Source organism: Ornithodoros turicata, chromosome 4, assembly GCF_037126465.1.
Source record: "Ornithodoros turicata isolate Travis chromosome 4, ASM3712646v1, whole genome shotgun sequence".
Classification (NCBI taxonomy): Eukaryota; Metazoa; Arthropoda; class Arachnida; order Ixodida; family Argasidae; genus Ornithodoros; species Ornithodoros turicata.
Genome location: NC_088204.1, coordinates 29842255 through 29865950, shown reverse-complemented (window position 1 = coordinate 29865950; position 23696 = coordinate 29842255). Strand labels below are relative to the sequence as shown.

Here is a 23696-nt window from a genome sequence, read left to right as displayed (position 1 = left end):
CTGTTGTAGTTCTGCTCCCACGTTTGACCCATATATGCAAACCATTACGCGCGATTTAAAATTATCCCCGCATTTTCTGGGCAGTTCCACGAGTTGCGTCAGCCGAATGGGAGCTAATTTGTAATTGTATTCTTGTAAGTTTGTACAGGTTCGCTCTTCGTACGAAGTGGCAGACGCCAATTAGGGGTGATTCAAGCATTTACTTTTCGTGCGGTGGTGAAAAATCACGAATTCACGCCTTGCCGATATTGGATGATTATCCTCCGCAAGAAATCCGGGACGGGGAGCCTGGAGTGCCGAAGTTGCGAACCACAGCGGAACAGGATCATTGTGTTAGCTTAGTTCAATTGGTAAGAGTCCTGGACCGATAATCCAGAAGATGTGGGTTCAAGTCCTACAGCTGTTTAACCTTTTAAGTGACTTTCTTCTTTCATCTTCTTTCACTATCACTGATTATTAAAGTTCCTGAGGTGTTTGTCGTCACTGTGTATCGTTCGGGCATTGCGTATGCGTGTTCACTGAATTTGACACTATCTGCTTTGTTGTACTGTGCATGTGTGTGTGTGCTGATGGTAACTGATAACACTTTGAAGCGGGTGTAAGTGCGAATAAAATTATTTGTTGCTTGTATTCACTCTTTGTGTGTGTGTCTCGATCGCCCTTCGAGCATGGACGATGAGCAACCACAAGGAGTAGAAGGGTTACCGCATGTTCACATGGCGCTACATGGCAACTCATTTGGTTTTTGAGATACAGTGTACCTGCACATTCAAGAGGTATATTTTTGTAAAAATGTGCATGTGTTTATGCAGTACTTGGCAGATTACCCCGTTACCGGATTTACTGGACTCCTTACAGTATGACATATCCCGTCGTCTAGACAATAGCGCAAAAGGTTTCCTGTTGACACAAAAGGTACTACTGTTGCATAATATGTAATTTGCAATTAATTACCCTTCTCTGAAACAGCGAAACACGTTCGTCACCTCAAACGCTCCTAACTCTCCAACAAATCAAGCCACTGGAAGCATCCTCTTCCTACGTTTCTTTGTCCTATCAATGCCGTACAAAGGGAGCCCGTGGTGGTGGTGAAAGGGCTCGCCGTTGTGGCCTCAGAGATGTGGGCAACGTTACGACTGACTCCCCGGGGAATGTGCGAACTGGGCCGACTTCTAAGGAAACTGTGCTGACATAAACAACAAACAACAACTTTATTACGGGGTGATGGCTGGAGAGTTTCATCGCCGGGAAAAAAAAACTGGGAAAAAACCCAGACAGCACAGCCGGCACAGGGATATGAACCCGGGTACCTCCCAGTTTCGACGTGACATGGCCAGCACGCTAACCACTGAGCCATGCGAGCTAGCAGGGGAGCCCGTCTTGGCTGCGACACGTAGAGATACACCTCGCCGCGACTCATTGTATCCTGTGGTATAACGGTAGCCACAGCACAACCAAGTGCGAGCGGAACAGTATGGATCAGATCGGATCAGTGTAGACTTATGTTCATCAAGCTCAAGGTTTTCTCGCACTATGAATCTTCACCAGTTAGCCGCCATCCTCTCAGTTATCTCAGATTGCAGTTGGGTGCGCACAGAAAGCTAGAGAACTGTTGGGGCCGCTACTCTTATAATAGCGCTGTTGCGTGATTGTGAAGTACATCACTCGTGTGTTGTACAACGTAGCTCACGACAAAAATTCGGTTTTATGTAGAACAGTTCCTGTTACGAAGATGGGTTATTTCGTCATGCTGGCGTCCTTCGCATTTTACGTGAAACCCCTGGTTCCAGACACCACCATCAGAAAATAGCGCGTAAATGAACTTCTTCCGCGTTGCAGCGCGAGTGTATTTCAGCCAAGTAACATTGAGCACAGAATATATATGCTTCCAGTGGCATATAAGACCCACAAACACCAACACCTTTGGTATCTCTTTGAGCTATCGTTCTGACTTCACTGCTGTTAGAATGTATTGCGCGTTTAAAGGAACCTGCGTACGCTTGACAATCGTGCTTCGAACTAGAACGGTAGGCTATACAGGTTGGCTTACTGGTACGTGTCAACCATTTGTCACTAGCAAACAAGCTCTTTCTTCTGAATCCCTGAACAGCAACTGCACAGTGATTATATCACAGTGTAGCTGCTATAAATGTCATAATTTTCAAACAACATGCTTACGTTTTAACCAGGCCGAGACTGATGGAGGAATCCAAGTCATAGTAATTGAATGGTGAAGTAACAATCACGATGAACTTGTCATTGGTGCACAAAGACTCGTTCTTCTGAGCTGCAGACAAAACAATTTTCTTTAAAAGCAGGGCGTCAGAATTCAGCTCCGCACCAAAGGTTGCAATTCATTGGTTCGATTTGAGAAGGAACGGAATGGTCTTATATATGCCCTACACTATCTGTGCAAGAAGTGACCACTTCCACTATGGGTTATTTCAAGGAGCCGCGAGCTAGGAAAATCTCGGAAGCCTTCAGGATTAAACATCTGGGCAATCAGCCTTGCGTCGCGTTCGGTCAGCCTATTCAAGGACGAACTTTTCTTCCTAAGTATAACTCAGTTCTCTCCGCGACGCTTTTCTCCCCCCCCCCTTCTGTTTGTGTCTTCGCTGCTCTTTTACCTTGTGTTATAAACACCAGTTCTTAGTTTGAGCTGGTCGATGTCATCTGTTGTTTCTGTACCTTCTTTTTTTCCAATATGGACCCATACCAAAACGCCTGTATTTCAATGCTGAGTGCTCTAAGGGGTTTAGTCCTAGCCATAACTATGCAAGCTCAACAAAGAGGGAGAAGGCAAAAGTGAGGGAATCCTTACAGAATTCGTTGTATACTCCTAATATCACCAAAGTCAAGCAGGAGCCTTCCGCCTCAATACCCATCATGCCCGGCGAAAAATACTAGCAGTATCACTAGCACTTTATAAATAGGCGAAAAGAAAACTGGTGCTATTTTTTCTGTTCCTTGAGTAAGAAACAGGTGCTACATAATTAGCAGCACCTGTTTCTTACACAAGTAGCGTAAAGTTATCATCTGGTTTCCTGTCATCCCTGTGTTTCAAGTCAAGCTGTGTTTTAAGGTTCACATCTGTGTATTATTTGCATGACGAAATGCCGGGTATTGATGCGTCGGCTTGCGGGTTCAGCTGTCCGGCGGTGGGTAGAATGTCCACGCCTGTCTGGCGACGAAATAATTCACGATAGTAGCGCATTAACAACAAGTATTTTCAAGTATACGTCTGCATTTTTGTATGGGGAAATACGAGCTCAGGTGGTAGCGCGAGGTGATTGACCGCACGACGACGACGTGTCGCGGCGATTGACCTGTCGCGTGCGGTCGTTGGACCGGCTGCGGTGTGCTAACTCGCCACTGTGTTCCTTCTGCACTATCGGATACTACTTGCATAATTTTTCCGCAGAGCACAATTCATTATGGTTCCTTCCCGCGATAGGTAACAAATGCATGCATTTGGAAGAATGCTTCACAAGAAGCGGCGCATCATGTAGAGGTTAATGCCCAGACAAAGTGTTCCGAATACAGAAAAAACACGCAAAATATACATGCAACATTCGTGAACCTGACGCGACATGTCACCTTGTGGCTGAATATGAGTATATAGGACACAGCCCTTCAAGCTTTGTGAGCATTTCTTGGGCTGCAAGGGAGACGCACTCACACTAACGAGACACATAAGAAGCAGTTCTCTTACCAAAGAAGTTTTCATCCAAAGCTTTAATTGGGGTGCTGTAAGAAAAAAGCAGTGTGGGAGTTTAGAGAGAGAGCATAGTTCAACTGAAAGGGCGGTACGCCATAACTATAAACACATTCATTAAAATGATCACGATCAAACGTTAGCCACCAGCTCTTACTGGAACTCAGCGCGTCGTGTGTGCGGAAAAGTTGTGGGTAAATCTGGGACTTCAGTATTGTTATCCGCCATTCCTTAGCGAGTGTTATCTGTTTTGTTGGTGGTCCCTGGTGGTGACCCAAAGCGTTTGTAGATAATATTTTGAGCGATATACTCATTATGAGCTGGGGCTTTTTCTCTGTTTGGCTTGAGCGTGAAGATGGCAGAATGCCGGGTTCCTGTATGCAAGGATTACCCCTGTTGCTTTGTTGATTTGGGGGTTGCTGCATCTTTCCTTGGCGACGGAACGGCATGTTTCGCCCACACAGAGTGAAAGCATGTTATCGCTCGCCATAGTTACGCCCGACAACATTCTGGATGAAAGACGCGACTCTCGCGGACCTAAAAGCGACTGTCCCATTTCGAAACTTGTATATGAGACCGATACAGTAATGTTGTGCACCGCTTTACAGTGGACTTGGCCAAGTTTATCTTCCGTAAACAGCTTACACATTAGACAACCGAAATTTAAAGATGTGCGCTCCCTCTACAGGTAAAGCTCCATTGAAGCTTGGTTGAAGGTAGAGTGCATCGTATGGTCTCAGTGAATCTTTGCGCCAGTGTCATCATCGCACCTTTCGGAGCACTCAGCAGTACGAGGCCTCACTCGTGTCTTTCTGCAGGGATGTGACTAATTACCTCGGTCGAAAGAAGTTACACGACGAAACGCAGAGACGGCAACCACGCTAGTAAAAGAATAGTGTTTGCATGTGTTGTTTACCCTGATGGAAATAGTAGGCACGATCTCATTGACTTCTTCCCGCAATTTTAATGCAATTCAATGAGTAATCATACTGCAAATTCATTCGAAGTGTGAAAGCCCACTATTTTGCATTGACCGAATTTGCAGGGAAGCAGAGAAGCTGCCTTCGCGAAGCCGGGCTCCGATGTGCTGTGTGGCGAAGACCGCATCAACGGAGCAAGGAACCAATTCAACGAATTAGTTCAATGGGCGTCAATGAGCAACCGTGACTTCCAATTGACTTAATGAGATCTGACATGTGTGTTACAGACTGCATCAACAGATGGAGTTAGGAACTGACCTAATGTGTATAAATGAGAAACCGCTTTCCAATTGATTTAATGGGATCCAACATGTTGCATGGCCGCCAATACAATAAGTGAGAAGCCAGTTGCTGAAGAAACGCACGTAATGGTGACCAACGATATATCATCATTCTCAAATTCAGTAATAATATGATTACGTCGAAAAGGGCAAAAAAGAGAAACACTGTCAAGGAGCCCGCGAAGACGGAATAACACACGTAACATGAAAAACGGTTAGGAGCAACTAAGATTTATTTGAACAAGAACTTTCGTGCAAGAGGCTGCACTTCTTCAGGTTACACAACTAAGTACGACATAAGTATATATACCAGGGGAACAGATACAATAAAACAGGTTTCCAGAACTGAGTAAACAACCAGACAGTAATACAATGCATCACGTGAGCAACCGTCACATAAGAATCAGGAAAGAGAAAGTGTACGGGTAAATGAGACATTCGGAGAATTGGGGTTCAAAAGATTTGGTGGTGAAAAAATGGGGGCACAGGTGGATGTCTAGCCGCGTACGAGGAGAACACAGCTTTTGTTGAACTGCGTGGGAAGGTCCGGGTGACCTTATGGACTGAAGGGAAAATGGAGCTGAGAATGCTAAGAACAGAAGGTGAATGAAGTAGCTTAGCTGGATGATGGGTTGAACAACTGCAGACGACCGCCATGAACGTTTAGTCCCCGTGGTTTTAAAAAAGAAAATTTAGAAATGAAGAAGGACTCGCGATTTTTGCGTTTGCAATCGGTGGTGTAGCCAGATTCCAGAATTGCAATAGACAGGTGTGTATGCATGTCATGCCCGGGAAGATTAAAATGTATAGCAACGGGAGTGGGGCGATTATTGACAATGTCGGATTTATGACCGTAAAACCTCTGACGCATGGTGTTGGTGACACTCAGTTCTGGAAACCTGTTTTATTGTATCTGTTCTCCTGGTATATATACTTGTGTCGTACTTAGTTGTGTAACCTGAAGAAGTGCAGTCTCTTGCACGAAAGTTCTTGTTCAAATAAATCTTAGTTGCTCCTAACCGTTTTTCATGTTACGTGTGTGAATAATATGATTAGGAAGAAAGCCGTGCAGAAAATGAACTAATTCGAGAGCACGTCCAATTCAAACAAATGAAATTCCAGAATACGCATCGTATCGAAAATAATGCAAGTGATTGCAAAAATATTGCAAATGAATTTAAATGACTATTTGAAATTAAAATTTATTCCAAACAAAGGAGGCGAGCACACCGTCGGCCGCGATGTCCCCAAGGGGACGCGTTGTAATATTCGTGCCGCACCACATAGTGGCTCGTCCTAGTTGAAAATACTTCGCGTTACTTTGTGAACACACTGTTCGCGTTACTTTGTGTTACAAAACTTTGTGAACATATCCTCAAAAGATTATATGCAACAATTCATGCAGGACGGGTCATCGCGAATCACCTATGAAACACACAAGAGCATGAACACCGTGGCATTCAGTGCATCTATTTTTTTTGGTCGGCGCTGTTCGGACATTATGGGTACATCCCTATGAATTTACTCATTATGGATTTATGATGTGTGTATTGATGGTGGACAGTATGCTTTCAAATATTGTTTATTTGTACTTGGGCCAATGGGAAACTAGACTGGTCTCCAATGTGTGTTTAACCAACGTGGGTGTCCAACGTTCTAACCATTACGTTACCATACCATAACCATTAACATTTACAGTAATTTCTCATTGAAACCCACTAAATTCCCGTTGTTTTCAATATGGAGTTTGTCCAAAATCGTCGATTCGGAATGAGAAATTTTGATCGCTTTAAACGAGAATTTTGAATGCGATATTCACTTAAACGGAATGAGATTTCAGGGCTATTTTGAATTGGACTAGTTCCTGCAGGGTACAAACGAATGTAATGCGCATGTAATACTGCTAGTTATGGGCGCGGCCATTTCTGGGGCAACATGCATGTCAAAATTCGCAATGATGTGCGAACGGGTTCTGTCCTGAAGGCATTGTGCTTGTCGTGCACCGCTAATATGTATAAGATAGCGCATTTTTGCAGTTTAAGAGCGTGCACTGAGCGTGCACTGAGTTTAAGAGCGTGTAAGAACTGCAGAGCAGTTTAAGAGCGTGTTGTCAGAGAGTTCATTGATACTAAATCCCAAATATTAGCCTCAAGCACCACCCTATGGATGCATGTCGTGGGCGTTCTACTGCACTGAAGAAGCTCAAACTTTAAACGTATTTTCTAGTAGGACCATGCCACCTACCGACTGACGCAAAATTGAGGATTTGGTGCATACTGGGCAAATTACTGCATCCTGTAACGAAAACGCAATTTCGCAGGTGTGAAGTTCATAAGGACTGGCTCCAAATAAAAAATAGTGAGCTCTTTTCTCAGTGATATAGGTGTAGTAAAAATCGTATAATTACGAAAATGCTTGAAAAGTGAATACGTATTTCTGTGAGAAACACACACATACATGCACATACACATTTTCGCCGCGATAACAAACAGGGCATCCTTGACATAGAACTGTACCAAAATGCCTAATTTATGCGCGGAGAAAAGATTACAAAAGTATTTTTTTGTTAAACTGGATATTTTTTTTTTCGGAAGCATATTTGCGACGATGCCTTCGCCGCGCGGTGACCGAGTATGAGCGCACCTTGCTCCTGCTCACCTCGAAAAACGTTGTATAAAACTGAAATTATTGCAACAAATGCTGGAGACTGTTCTCAACATTAAAGAGCGATTTCCCTATTGACCTTTTTCGACCGTCTCAATGTGGGGGCCGCAGAGGTCTCAAGCTCGCTTTACGGCTGTTTTTTATTTTCCTCTTTCTGCTGCTATTATTTAGGATTTGGTATATGTCAGTTTTGTGGTATGTCAGTATCGGCGATGGTCGAGTAGTATTGCTGGATCACTAGGCGTGGATTGTACCAGGTAGCATCAGATGCCATGCATCAATGTGTTAGCAAAAATTCTTCAAACGTGGTAAGGAGCGCAAAATGATACACAGACATGAAAGGATAACGTGCGTTCTTTCAACGTCACCAACACGCTCTACCCGTGCTCCCCCGTACGACAGAAAAACCACACACTTTGCATATGGCAAATGCTAAATGTTAAATGGTGACCACCATATGTCACCATTTATGGTGAAGCCATTCACACCAACCCTTCCACGAGAACAGCTGAGTCCGTACGGCTCAAGGTTGGACTGTATGACTATATGCAGGTGCCTAACTTGGGTTGTAGCTGTTACGTGTGTGTTGACGCTCGCGTTGATTCTAACCATGACTCCTATGAAATGCTTGTCGGAGTGCATGTGAGATGGAAAGGTAGTATTCTAACATAAGCAAACCGAAGCGCGTGATCATCATTTTCGTTTTTGTATGTGGCATGTTCTCGCTTTCGTACATATGTAGAATAATTGAGAGTACAGTCAACCCTCGATTTATGAACACCCTTCGTCTCTCGTAAAATCGTTCATAAATCGAGGGATTCGTAAGTCGAGGTGCAAGATGCGCGGAAGAGAAATGGGCTGAAACACAACAGGAAATGCAGTAGTTTACGCTTATTTCCGCTTATTTCCACATTCACTGTGAATCCAATCGAGGACAGCATTCATATTAGCTGAGGAGTGAGACTGTTTCCAACGGCAAATATCCCGTTTGTGACCGGCTCTTAGAGCTGATCGCTTTCGCTTGGAGCCACTAAGTGTTTCATCTTTTATATATGATCGAAACCGACAGCCGTCACCCGGGAAGTCAAATTTTTCCACTCACAAAACAGGTGAGTCACCTCTGGTAATTCTTGTGACTCTGGGACACTGCACAGCTGCTTGACCATCATTCTTTGTTCATATTTATTGACGCAAACCCAGTACTTCTCCGTGCGTCAACAACCCGGTTCATAAATCAAGGTCAGAACACATATGTTTTTGCAGTTTGGTTCCTTGTGACGCCGTTCATAAACCGAGGGAATTCGTAAATCGACGGTTCATAAAACGAGGGTTAACTGTATATATGCATGTAAGATGGTTCTGAAGTTTTGGACAGTCGCCGTTGATGGTGACAAAGTTGGTTGGTTCATTCCGGAAGCGTTAATAATTTTATAGCGATGATACGGAATATTTCAAGGCAGATATTTTATACAACGAAGCTCCGAGTACATGGCGCGCAACGTCATGGAAAGCCACGTGAGCGATAGGTTCCTTTTGTACCCAAGCCTAGCATTATTTAGTCTCGGGACTCTTGATGTGCATAATACTGCCGACAGTAAGAGTTGTGTCGTCTGAGACAGCCTCAGTGTCAAAGCGTTTTGGTGTGAGAACTCTTCTATGAATTTATATGTCTTTCTGCATTGTCGAAAATATCGAATTGCGAAAACATCGAAAAGATCAGTGGCAACATGGTCAAGTCCAAGAAACTGCATGTGCCGAAGAAACTCTGACCTCGTTTTGCATACTAGCACTATTGAAGCGTTGCCTTATGGGGACAAGCGTGTGGTCCCGCTGTGTGGCGTAGTTCTGGGAGCATGCTCCTTCATCTTTGCCACCTTTGATGATGTTATCCATACGGCCTGTCGTTTCATGCAGCCTTTATCTTTCGATGGAACTTTGAAGACGCTGATGCTCTGGAAGTCCTGAATAGTGGATGCACAAACAGGTATTGTCCTAGCATGTCACGAACGTGACGACTTTGGAGCTTTCCGTGAGTAAGGCTTTCTCCAACAACCTCTGCTTGCTGTGCACTTGCTGGAGAGCACAATATATTCGATTTTACTCATTTTCTTCGTAACTATCAGGCACTGCATAGCTGCATACCTTCATGTGTTTCTTTATGCCTACTACGAAGTCTCACGGAGTGAAGTACGCATTTTAGCAGCAGCGGTGGGGTCGACGTGCGACAGACGACAGAGCACACGCTGAACGAGTACTGCCCAACTTGCGGCTCCAGATACTAGCGGTTGGCGACCATCAGCCCCCTCCTATCAGATCTGAATGGCTTCACCATAAGCGACATCAGTTTGTGATCCGGGCACTGAAAATATTGCTCCGCCTTCTTCAGTCCGATTCGGCGCCGTTAGAAACATTTCCGTCGATCTCCCACGCATGGAATGTGACAGCTGACGTCGATACTCTGCTAATACCTTTCAGATCTCATAGCTCCATACTCTCCTGTGCTTAACATGAATTACCTCGTTTAGGATGCGTCAAACTAGTCGAACAGCCCCATACTAGTTTACCATACGTCACATTAGTTTCGGACACTACAGTCCCAGTATGTTGTAGAGACTTTTCTGCCATTGACCACCGCCGATGTTCGTGACATTCATTTGCTTAGAAGAACTTGGTAACCGTCGTCCCTCGCAACACCTCCGTCATTTGCCATGCCATGCCTTCTGTGGCACACAGCTGTTACAATTTACTTCGTGATCTTCAACAAACATTTGGTTGACCAGCCTCCTCGCTCAATAGACGGTATGCAAAACCCAGTGCCATCTCGTAGCACTCACGGAATCCTACCGGCATTCCGCCGTGCCTGAGGCGCCCTACCCGGCCCGAGCGGCCCGAGTCATGCACACGAGTGTCGTACAACAGTTCTATCAGCCGTCCGTAACTCGCTATAGAGCCCATACTATAGGGCAATTCACGCAACACTGGGTACGACCAATGACAATGCAGCGATTACTCCCTCAATCCTCCAACCAGAAGTATTTCAGTCCGGCTCACAGCATGACCGGACCTGGCTCTTGCTGACTTCTGCTTTCCATACTGCCGTATGCCATGCTGCCTTGGGCTTGGCCGGTCCCGGCTACCACTGATTTATAGCTTTCATGCACTCCGTAATGTTATCATGTGATTCCATAACAACTCTCAAACGTGTTGTAATAATAATAACTTTATTTTTGTTTAGATACCCAAAAACAACCACTAGGGACTTCTTATTGGTGCACCACAAGATGTTATTCATGACAAACTAAGACATTCAAATAGACAAAAAGGCAACAAAGTTGACAGTGAAACATCGTAGCTAAAAAAACAATGACTTGTAAGAAACGCATGAGAAGGAGCGAAAATGTCAAGGTCATAATGTTGCGATGCGGAGTTCAAGATTAGTTGTAAACGGTTGACTGGATTAAGCTTTGCAAAAGAGTGAGGATAAAAAACAAGAGGGGACCTCAGAGAACGTGAGGGCACTCGGAAGTTGATGCTCGATAGTAATTCGGGGCAATCAATGACAGCATGACCGAGCTTATATAAGAAATGACAGTCACGAATCGTTCTGCGAATGTGGGGATAGCAAGTTTGTTCAGAATATGATCGTAGTTGTAGTAAGTGCTGCAACGAAGATGACGAAGATGAAAACAAGCGCCGCCGAACGTTTTCTACTTCAGCGGTCTGAGTGATATTTAGGCAGTTCCGGGCTAGAGTAACGACACTGAGCCGCCATGTTGTTTCGGATGACCTCCAGCCCCACCTCAAGCCTCCAAGAAGGTGAAGTTCAGCAGTGGAAGAAGACAACACTTTGAAGAGCGCTAAATGGATGGCGCTGGAGGTCATCCGAAACAACATGGCGGCTCAGTGTCGATACTCTGAAGCGTAGCTTATTTAGTGACTCTATTCTGGGCCACTGATGCAAATTCAAGAGGAGGGAGCGCAGTAAAGAAGAATTAGCGAAAGTAACAATATGGATCCCGAAAGTTTTTAGTGATCCGCGAGATCCGAGTTTACGCATCGCAGAGGTGCACAACTGAATTACGTGCGTGTGGAAAGTTAAAGAGCTGTCAAGGTGAAGGCAAGAGCTTTTAATGGACGCTTCACGTCTAATATGAACAGAATCGAGGGAGTAAGTATAATGACATGGATGCGGCTTTCTAGTGAAAGAGATGACGGCTGTTTTAGAAATGTTTAGGTTAAGCAAATTGTTTGAGGACAAACGATGGCTCCGTGAAATGTCATTTTCCAGAGCGATACAGTCAGTGTAAGGAACAGAAATTTATTTGTGTCATTATAGTGACACAATCGCCTGGCAGGTTGAGGCATTCGAATGCACTGAGCGTACTGAGTCCATTGCCTTGTACTTCCTGGCACACAGGAAATAAGTTCAAACTTTCAAAACATGCATATCGACACAGCCTATTCTCATCAACGAACAACTGTCACATTCTTGCGCACACTCTCTTGATGAGCATGCCCCTGCCTGCTATACCTCTAACATAAAATAATGCTGCTTCATCAATCCTATTTTCTTGTCACCGCTATGCAAATCTGACGGCGTTCGAACGTCCACGACAACACTTCAGTTTGAAATCTAGTGGGGCTGTTCTTAGACTGATGCTTGTGTCGAGAAACAGTATGCACGATCAAAGAAATTGGATAAGACGGCGAACGCACATGCCTCCCAACTAAAGACAACGCCGACCCGACGTTCACCGTTCAAATTTCAAATGAAACCGCCGAGAGAGCAAGGTATATCTAAACAGGTAGAGCAACTCCCATAGGCCCCTGTGTCTTCAGAATGTGTCTTCAGAATTATGACGCCATGATAGAGACGGTCAGCGCCATATCCATCCGTTGCGCCGACTACTACCATTGTAAATAGATGACGTCAGAGATGACGTCAGCAGTATGAATAATAAGTAGTGCATAATTAGCCATGGCACGTTTACATTCGCGCCCTTTGTTTGCGGTGTATTCCTTTTCCTCACCCAGGCAACAACATCAGACGCGAACACAGAAAAATAAATCATATCAGATTTAATTAAAAATATCAATTTGAAATACATAGTTATCACAGATTTGGACAACTCCAAACAGAAGGGCATCGTGATGCCCACACAAAAATTAGGAAGGTTCACTTAAAGGGACTGTCGCATCCGGAACCGTGGTTACGAATCCAATACCAATGTGTTCGGTACACTACCACGAGCTACTTGCCAAATTTTCTCCTTCCAAAACGGACCGGGTGATGAGGAATCGAATTTAAAAGATCCGGTTTCGTTTTGATCCTCGAAAGCGCCAGCGCCAACAACATCGCGTGACGCAAGGTGGAATCTGGCTAATCCGCTGTGAAGGACGCTGTCGTCTGCCACCAAGTCTGGGGCTGCTTTGTTTTTTTCCGGCACGTCGCCCCTATTCACATGTGACACTTTCTAGTGACGCGGATACTATCTCTACGCTCGCATCCTTCGCGTGAGATGTCGTTTGGAAACCGACGCAGCGTTCCTGACTCCCGGAAAACTTCCTTCGAAAACCTCGATGTTTGATTTCGCACGCCAAGGATACAGGCTACAGCCAGACCCCAGAAGAAGCGAAAGTTGGAAGCAGCTACATCACTAGCGGGTATCCAGATGAAGCAAGGAGTGTTCATGCTGTCCGTGTATGCTCCTCGCATTTCACCGATAATGTGTACCTGGATGAGAACATCATGCAAGTGCAACTTGGATTGACACAAAAAAGGAACGAATTGAAACTTGACGCCGTTCCGACAGTGTTCCACGAACAAAGCGAGCCAGCAACTTCGACAGTAAGTCACAATGTCTATGTAGTTTCCCAATCGGATCTGTCACTCTTGCGCGTGAGTAACTTAGCAGCAAAAGACGAAATCGGTACAACGTAAGGTATCCCATAACCTATGATTAATAACTAGATAAATAAAATACAATAAACAAGTAAAAGAACATGATGCCATTCATATGAACGTGATTGGCTTTTCTCGTTGTCGGACGAGTTATCACGAAACTTTCCCTGTTACTGAACCTGTGACTTGTGGAATGTGGTACACATGATTGGTTTTCATATAGGTACTCATCCGGTTCCTGGGGAGCACAGACGCCGCACCAACACTTTGATTGTTTCCTGCGTCGTAGTGTGAATGTCACGGGATTAGTATTGAGCACTCCGATCATGAACGTACCTAAAGCAGTGGTCCTGAGGCTCGTTCTGTTGCGCTAACGTAGCTGCGGCACGTACATCACCAGCAACTTGCAGAAGAAGCGGATCCGTCGAATATGGGCCGTCATCAAACATGTATATTCGTCACGGGAGCTATTACTAAAGGCATTTGAACAGCACGATTCGCCACTTCCGCGTTCCGAGTCCTCCATCTCGGTATGTGCCTTCGCCTTCGTCTCCCTGACCTTGCTCATGCAAGCCGCGGGGACTCCTCTGGCTCGCCGCGTTCTTATTGGTCAGATTACTTGTGACGTTGCTAAAGATTCTCAGCAGGGAGTTCCGCTTGACGACCGCATCCGTCGTCTGCTGTAGCGCCGCTTACACACGAATTATGCAAAAACTATTCCGTCGATCGGAATGGGACTTTCGGAGCCATGGTCAGTGAAGGACGGGGAATCTCATTTCACAGTGGTTTTGGAATCGATCTGTGGTCGACGCGACTGTCGCTTTAAGGTCCATTTCTCACCTAGAGCTAAACGTACACGTTGTGATTACACGTTTGCATTTATTCAATGAGTGGCCATTATAGGTACATTGCAACAAAATATGACTGATATAATGTGATGCGTTGCAGGGAGTGTTCCACTCCGGAATGGCTCAGCCAAAACAAGGCTTGGCCTTTTTATTGCCAACAGGAAGAGGGCGCCAGCAATCATACATAACACGCCCTTTTCTTAAAGAACAAATTATTTTGTTAATGTAAGTTAATAACAATTCGAACAAATTCGAAACAACACTGTAGACACACGAATTACTCAGTAATATAGTCCTGGTATCTTGTAGGTGGACGTATGGTCCTTCCTGAGCGAGTTACAGGATACGTTGGAGATTCACCCACTTCGGCACGACAATGGCTCGCATCGCTTAATGGCTGTAGGTCCCTTGCTTCAATACGGCGAGTGTCGGTATCCTCAGCTGGTAGCTGTAGGTCACTTGCATTTGTAGGTCGAAGAAAGTCCCGTATGTTGTAGTCTTCAGGAGAATTACGATAACCATCAGTCACGTGGACTCGTGGCCTCAGATGAACACGGTTACGCACATACACAGCACCACTGGTGGTTCGCACTGTGTAGCGCCTTGGCTCAGGTCCAACCTGAATGATTATTCCTTTTTGCCAGGACTTCTTGTGCTTCAGCCACACCGGCTGACACCTCTGAAGTGTCGATAGCATTCGAGTGTGGTTATCGCCATGCTTGTGCTGTGCTCTCTGCCTACGCTTCAGAAGCTGTCGATGAGCATCCGTCGAGAATAGGGGATCCAGGTTTTGTGGCAGGGTTGGCACAAAGGTCCGAAGTTTTCTGCCCATCAGCAATTCTGCTGGTGAAAAGGATCCAATATTCGGGGTAGCTCGGTAGTTTAACAGGACCACTGATAAGTCCTTGCCTTCGCTGTAAGACTTAGTCAGCATGGATTTGAAAGTTTGAATCGTTCGTTCTACCTGGCCGTTGGACCGTGGGTACCCTGGTGAGGATGGCTCATAATCAATATCCCATTCTCGCAAAAACGTCTTAACAGATTCAGAACTGAATGGTGGACCCTGGTCCGAAACGAGAACAGTGGGGATCCCAAAACGTGCAAAAATGTCCTTGAGAAAAATTATTACAGATGTTGCAGTTGTAGTGTCCATACGCTTCACTTCGATGTATTTAGAAAAATAATCAACAACAAGGATGTACGTGGCACCTTGACAATGGAAAAGATCAACAGCTAACTTTTCCCAAGGTCTAATTGGAAGATCTCTGTCAAGCAGTGGTTGGTGGGGGTTTGCTTTCTGGCCAGACTGGCAAATGATGCAGCCGGACACTAGGTCCTCAACGTCCTTGTTGAGCGTTGGCCAATAGACACTCTCGCCTGCCAGCCTTTTACATGCGACAATGCCCCGATGTGCTTGGTGCACTTTTCGAAGAACATCTGCTTGAAGATCAGCTGGGATAACTAAGCGCTGTCCCAAACAAACGAAGCCATCTGTCACGTAGAGTTCACTTCTTACATGAAAATATGGTCTTGCCGTAGGGTGAACATCAGCCATATGCTCTGGCCATCCTTGTTGAATATACTTGGCTAGTTGCTGTAGAGCTGGATCTCGACTGGTTGCCTCTTGAATTTGTTTGAGTTTGGTAGGAGACGCTTGCACCAAGGTGGACACCAGAAGCCCTGGATCAGCGTCTGCAGTTTGGACCCTGGATGCTGGATCTGGAGCCCTCGAAAGTGCATCAGCGACAGTTAATTGCTTTCCTGGGACATACACGAGTTTAATGCTGTACCCTTGAAGTCGAAGCAACAGTCTTTGCAGTCTCGGTGACATTTTTGTCAAGTCCTTGCTCTGTAGTCCTATTAGCGGTTTGTGGTCTGTCTCAACAGTCACACAGCGGCCTAGTGCATAATAACGAAACCGTTCACATGCAAACACCACAGCTAGAAGTTCTTTTTCTATTTGCGCATAGCGCTGTTGAGGAGGGGTCAAGGCTGCTGATGCATATGCAACTGGTTTACGCTCCTGCATCAAAACAGATCCCATGGCAAATGAACTGGCATCTGTTGAGATTGTGATAGGTTTAGTTGGATCGAAGTATCGAAGTACAGGCGCTGTAGAGAGCTTTTGCTTGAGGAGGTTGAAGGCCTCTTGTTGCTGTGTTGTCCAATGCCATGCCACATCTTCTTTGAGAAGCTCCCGTAAGGGGCTTGTAATCGTCGACAAATTCGGTACAAACTTCATTAGATAAGTTACCATGCCTAGGAATCTTTGTAACTCTGACTTGTCTGAAGGAGCTGGCATGGCCTTGATGGCTTGCACTTTGTCAGGGTCTGGAGCTAACCCTTCCGATGAAAGCTTATGTCCCAAGTACGTAATTGACGAGAGTCCCACCTTCACTTTTGCCTTGTTGAGCTTCAAATTGTTGTCTCTAGCGATGGTCAAAACAGCTCGGAGATGGGCCGTGTGGTCTTTCGACGTTTTTGAAGCTATGAGGATGTCATCAAAATAGGGTTTTACGATAGTCTGTCCTTCAAACACTCTGTCAATAGCCTGTTGGAACAGTTCAGGTGCGTTAGCTAGTCCAAAGGGGACTCTGAGAAAACGGTAACGACCCCATGGTGTTGTGAAAGTACAGAGTCGTGAACTAGGTTCGTCGAGGGTGAGCTGCCAAAAGGCACTTTTCGCGTCCAGCACCGAAAAAACTGTGGAGCCGTCGAGGCTAGCGAAGAGCTCTTCAGCAACTGGTATGGGGTAGTGTTGTCTCTTCAAGGCTTTATTCAGGTTCCTTGGGTCAAGGCACAGACGTACTGCTCCGTTCTTTTTAGTGACGACAACGATGGGATGAACCCACTCGGATGACTCAGTCACTGGCGCAATTATGTTATTCTGCACCATCCTCGTCAACTCAGCTTTAACCTTGTCTTCTAGTGCACTTGGTACTCTGCGAGGAGCACACACAGTTGGTACTGCCCCTTCATGCAGGTCAATGCGATACTGGCCTGGCAACTGTCCTATTCCCTCAAACACGTCAGGGAACTCGTTGAGTACTCGTTGGTACTGCTCCCGAACGTCTGTGCTAGTTGCTTCTGCTGTTTGGTAGTTCTTCACTCGAACCAGTAAGTTGAGAGCTGTACATGCAGTGGCTCCGAGAATTGGCTTAAGTGAATCTTTCACCAGCAGAAATCTGAGACGGCAATTGGCATCATTTGCTGCGCAATCCAGTTCACATTCATCATCGATAGAAAGTTGTTGCCCACTGTAGGTTGTCACCTTTGCTGACGTTGGCTTAGTCTTTGGCTTGTTCGGCCACTGATCGAACAATTCTTCGGGTATAATGTTTACATCCGAACCGGTGTCTAACTTGAATCTCACCAAGTGTCCATTCACTCTCACTGTTTCAGTCCATTCTGTTGAGTCATAGGTCATGTCGCATACTGACAAGCTGCCCAAGAACAGTTCTTCTTGAGAATCTTCTTGTGGGTTTTCATACAGCAACCTCACTTGTGGTCGCCGCGTTGGGGTCTGTCGGGACGTCTGTCGACAGAGTTGTGAAAAGTGGCCGAATTTGCCACAAATATGGCAGGTCTTGCCATACGCAGGGCACTGTCGTGGAGGGTGCACTGTCCCACAGCGTGAACAATTCCGTCGGGCGCTCCTGAGTGGAGGCTGTGCGTGCGAAGTCTTGTCGACGATACGTGGGCGGTCCGTTGATTTCCAGGTCTTGCGATCACGTGCGTGAATGACATCCACTTCTGGTGCGGAGTCTTGCTTGTTTGCTATGTCTTGTACATGCTTCTTTGAAATCTCTGCTGCCTTGCACGTAGAAATAATTTTGTCCAGCTGAATGTCCTGCTCACGTAACAAGCGTTCACGCAAGCCTCCGTCGCGAATACCAACAACAATGCGGTCACCGATAAGTCTATCATGTTTATCACCGAAGTCACAGTTCTGCGCTTGTCGACGGAGTTCAGTTACAAATTCGTCAACTGTCTGACCTGGCTTCTGTACCATGGAATTGAAGACGGCTGCTGCCTGTGTGACATTCTTGTAAGGACGATAAAGTTCATCAAATTTGTCGAGAATGAAGTTCACTGGGTCATCGTCAGTGGCTGGTTGTGGAGAAAACGTCTGCGCAATGCGACGTCCATGCGGTCCCAGCACATGTAGCAACAACGCCCTCCTTGCCGGTTTAGGCTTAGCGGTGTATTCGCATGCCGCTTCGTAGATAGTGTAGGCCTCGCGCCACTCTTCCCACGCTGCCTGGGGGTTGTCACCTGGTTCAAACTGCGCTGGCGGCTGAATGAACGCACTAGCCATTCTTTTTCTTGTTACCTCTGTCGTTCTTGAGTTGTTACTGCGTCGCTGGCTGTCACCATGGCTGTGTTAAATATCCCACTTCTGACACCATGATATAATGTGATGCGTTGCAGGGAGTGTTCCACTCCGGAATGGCTCAGCCAAAACAAGGCTTGGCCTTTTTATTGCCAACAGGAAGAGGGCGCCAGCAATCATACATAACAATGACATCGTTGGTGCACAGCTGATTCCTGCTAATACTCACGCTATCATGGCAGCTCCTCGCATGACGAAATTTTATTTCGCGGGACAAGCAACAGGGGATGCATTGTATTCATCTGTTCACACGTGTAAATCTTCGTCTACAGCTTCGAGATGTGAACGTCGCTTACTGTTTAACCCAAAAAGTGTACGAACTCCGTATTACAATGCACGGGTGCATAGATGCATCGATAAACACGCCCAGTGTGACACATGACATGCGCAAAGGGAGCAGGACACGGAAATGTACTCGGGTTGTAGATGATTTCGTATATATGCACCAGTGGGGCAACAGAAAGTTTTTTTTACACTGAAATTATGAATAACCTATTAGTACACACACAAGCCATGCCCAAGTTGTAAAGTTTTTTTGTTTTGTTTTTGTTTACGATCGTACCTCTACTACCAACACCCACGATCGCTCGCGCCTCATGCTGGTAGCTTTGCCGATGTGTCTGATTTGGTATTTTCGCTTGTTTTCGCTACCAGTTTCGATATGCCTTGGAGAGAGTACGCAGCACGCAGGCGAGGAAGCGCGAAGTGCCGTTTTCAAGTTCTGGCAACCAGTCCGAACACGCCTGTGGCGTCCGACCAATGCAGAAGCACGGATTGCTCCGTGCGCAGTAACACACATTTTGACACAGACTTTGCCAGAGCTGTGGGGTCTGCTTCTATCGCGTTTCATGCTTCACACGTATGCTGTTCCACTATCTTATTTGCGTGATGAGACGAGGGTGTTTCCAAAGGTAATGCAAATCAGGTAAGAGAGCTTCAAATGCCTGTATTGGTTATTGCATGGAAACCACTGAGCGCAATGATTTCAATTTTGGGTAAGAAAATTATTATGTTAACCCAGTGCAACGCTGCTTTGTTATCCCATCTATGGAAAAATTTATACAGAAATGTTATTTTTCATGCATTTCATGTGACTGTTTACCAGACAGATAGTCCGCCTCAGATATGTCCCTCAGAAGGTGCACTCTGGTTTTTTCCAGAACCGCAAAAAATAAGGGTTCGGTCCGGGTTCGAGTTCGTGATGCTTTGATTTTGTTCCGGTTGGATTCCGGTGAGGCCAAGCAAAAACTTTAACTGGTTGGCAAACCGGTTTGTAGGACAAACCGACAACACACTTGACAATGCCAGTTACATAAACCGCCTCCACACAGTCATGGAGCCGCTGTACCCTTATCCTTCCCGTGCCTCTCAAACCGGGCCGTGACACATTCTTCCGAGCCTCGAAACTGCCACGCACGTTTTCATACGACAATATTCACTGCAGAAGCCACCGTACGACGGTTACTTCTGAGCCCTAGCCCGTAACAATTAGCATTTCACCGTCCAATTTCCGAACCGGCAAGATATGTTTCCAAAGTGCGACCCTGCAGAATGTTCTAGTAACACCACTCGTCAGCAAAAGCCCTTCCTTCGCCTCCACGAGAGACATGTTCACGCAGGGTCTGATGGGCACTTCCGCTTACCCGAGATGGGACTGCTGTAGTGGCGACCATAAGATCTATTGAGATAGATAACTAGGAGAACCAGCCGAACCAACGTCGCTCGAACTGCAGCACCATCTGTACCGGCGGCCACGGTTGAATACCGTTTGCGGCCCTTCTCGTTCAATAATCCGTAGTGGCTACACGACAGCTGGTTGAGATTCGATGACGACGAATGAGAACCCGAAAAATTCAGATAAGCAACGGTTGAGTGAGCTGGCGAACTATTTCACATTAAACATGTTGGCTGGCTACGGGTCAGCATTTCCACTCCAACCAGACTTATTCCGCAAGGCTACGACCACGGTACGTACGCGGACAGATCGCTTCATAAATTAATGTCATCCTCGCAGTTGAACAGCGAAGGCAAAGGTTGAGGTGTTAGAGTTATTCGGTGCGCTACTGTAGTCGCCTCGTCTGCGCAAGTGACACCTCAGCTGCTAATGATATTCAGTTCCTACATAGCCGATTTCATACTTATTTCGTAACACAGCGTTGCGAAGCATGAGTTTGATAGAAAGGTGTAACACCAAGCGCGCCGCGATTTGAGCCAGTTAACTGTAATAAATGCTGGGTCCATTAAAGAGAGAGGCCGAAACATTTAGATAACGACACTGAACAATGTGCAGCAATAAGTGCCACATGAAGGATATCCTGTGTTAGCGAAACCTTATTCCAACGAATATCTGAGCGCGAGCAGAGTCATAGCTGTCATATGGCCGCTGATCAGATGACTTAGACGTGAAATTCACGCGATGAAATAGTGAAGCATGAGACGTATCAGGAGCAGTAATTAATAATTGGGTGTTTACGTCGCGAGACAACTGAGATCATGAGCGACGCCACAGCGGTCGGTCTGTGGATTGCTTTTGCCCACCTGAGGGTTCTTTAACGTGCGATGAAAGCTCATCACACGGCACCCCGTATTTAACGTCCCTCGCGGAAGACGGCGTGTCTGAGCAACTTGTACCCTGCCACCAAGTTGCTGGCGTCCTCGGCCGGGTTCGAACCCGCGATCTCGGGATCAGAAGGCGAACACGCTACCGACTGAGCCACCGAGGCCGGTTATCAGGAGCAGTGCACTCATTTCATTTCATTGACTGCCTTCCGCTGCATGAACTGGTCTCTGATGATATGATGAACATTGGATCTATCCTCACCTTGACAGTGCGATTACTATATCAGATGTCCTCGCCTTCTCATCTTCAGAAAGGAATTCAGTCAGGTTGAGTGATTCCGACCGCAGGTACTTCTGTTCTTGTTCCCGTGTAAACTGGCACGGTTTGTTTCAGAATATTTCAGTTAAAAAGTGTTACTCATATTGCTCCTACGGTCCTCAATAAATGCTTACCACAGTCGTTCCTACCACAAGAAGCTTTACTGTGCAATTCATGATCACCTTGTTCATATAAAAAGTTGCCTGGAATGAAAGGTGAAGAAAGTTACCCATAGACACAGCAGATATACAAAGCAGACCAATTTGCGAAGAAAGTGACGAATTCATCGTTCCCTGTGGTGCCATCAGCAGATTCATTGAAGAGCAATGGTAAAGGGAAAAGGAGAGGCAGAATTTGAACCATCGCCAATAACACTAATCCCCTACCGCCTGAAAGTCACGTAAACTTTTTACAGGAGAGCAACACGGCCAACAAAAAACTCGTAAAACAGCTTAATTCTGTTTTTCCGCTTTTTATCTCGTCTTTTTAGGTGACAGCATTACACGAGGCCAGGTCTACTTATGGGCACGAGCTGCACATAACAGTCACATTTGAAATTACACTTCCTTGATTTTTTTATTCAAGCTGGAACGCGAGACTTACCTGTGTCAGGAGACCTTCGGCGTATTTCATGAAATCGCCGGCCTCCTGAGCTTCTGTGTACGAATGATCTCCCACAAAGTAGATCTGGTACGGCCTCCATTCATCCATAGTCGACGTGTTGCTTTCTTTCACGGGCCACGCATCTAAAAGTAGCAAGCACCCCCAATGCAGCTAACGGTACTTTACACTTCATTATGTTTGTTACAAACAACGAACCATCAGCCCTAGGGGCTACACTCATAGCCAATACAATATCCCCATAATAAGGACACTGTCATTTCAGCACGTCAACAAATGTATTTGTTTACGACGTCACTGTGATGACGTCGGCATGATGTTACGATGCCGTCACTATGGTGATCTCGAAGATCTCGAGCATATCCTTCTCCACTGCCCGCACTACCAGCCTTTCAGATTCACACTTCCGGTGTCTCTATGACCCGGCTTCACCAACACCTGGTTGACTTTGAAACGAGATCGAGCCTTGCCAAAACTTGAAATTCAAACGACAGTTGGTAACGTGATGAATGTTTCACTAACAACAACTCTTTTTAGTGAACCGTTAAATTCAAATTAAGGAACCGTTGATCTCGGTTATTAATCGGCGTTGGTGAAACCTGGCCTCTCGCCTTCTCAGTATGTCCAAATTGCTTGGTCCATGGCCAAATCCAGCTCACCAGCGCTCTGCTCTGAAAGCACTTTGAAATTCCTTTGGACACCGTATGGCATCGTTCCTCACACTAAGGCGACTCGTTATACCATTTCACCGCATTAGTGAGTTTTAGTGCATCGTACGCTATCGCCTTCGCGCACGTCAGTGATAGCGTGGTGGTTCTGCGCACGGCGCGAGGCCGCCTCTTAAAGGTATATGTGTGCGTAGAACCACCAACGCTGTCCCTTACGTACGCAAGCGTGGTAGTCATCTCAGTCATCTACTTTGCACAGAAGGTCAGGTGTATCATATGTTACCTTATTATGTGCACTAAATGCTGTATTCAGTATATCGGAGAAACCTCGAACACCATGAGGGAAAGGTTTTACGGCCATAAATCCGATATTGTGAATAACCACTCTACATCCGTTTCTACACATTTTAACCTTCCTGGACTCGCTTTGGGTACAGACCTCAAAATCCTTATCTTTGAATCGGGTTATAACAGTGGCATGAAGCGCAACAATCGCGAATCGTTTTTAATCGCAAAATTCCAGTCTCTGAAGCCTCACGGTTTGAACATCCACGCAGGCCCACTACAACTATTTACCCCGTAAATATCATTTCTCGCATAAAATAAAATAATGATAAACACACACACAAACTGTAAAACAACTCTCCATTTTTCTTTCCATATTCTCTTCGTTTGACTCTCTCCTGAGACTACCTCTGTCTTCACGTTCTCACGGTCCACTGGTCACCTTTGTACTCCGCACCTGT

At 45.9% G+C, this 23696-nt stretch overlaps 1 protein-coding gene across 1 annotated transcript in view; it reads right to left on the bottom strand.

Annotated features, from left to right (window-relative positions):
• Positions 1–2174: 2174 nt before the first annotated feature.
• Positions 2175–23696, bottom strand: part of LOC135392259 (uncharacterized) — a 34306-nt gene continuing 12784 nt past the window's right edge. The window contains exons 4-8 of the mRNA XM_064622977.1: positions 22265–22407; positions 21796–21864; positions 21605–21717; positions 3713–3747; positions 2175–2287 (exon numbers count right to left, since the gene is read on the bottom strand). Of these exons, the coding sequence (XP_064479047.1) occupies positions 2175–2287; positions 3713–3747; positions 21605–21717; positions 21796–21864; positions 22265–22372 (438 nt within the window). The 5' untranslated portion in view covers positions 22373–22407. The remainder of the gene's footprint in view (positions 2288–3712; positions 3748–21604; positions 21718–21795; positions 21865–22264; positions 22408–23696) is intronic.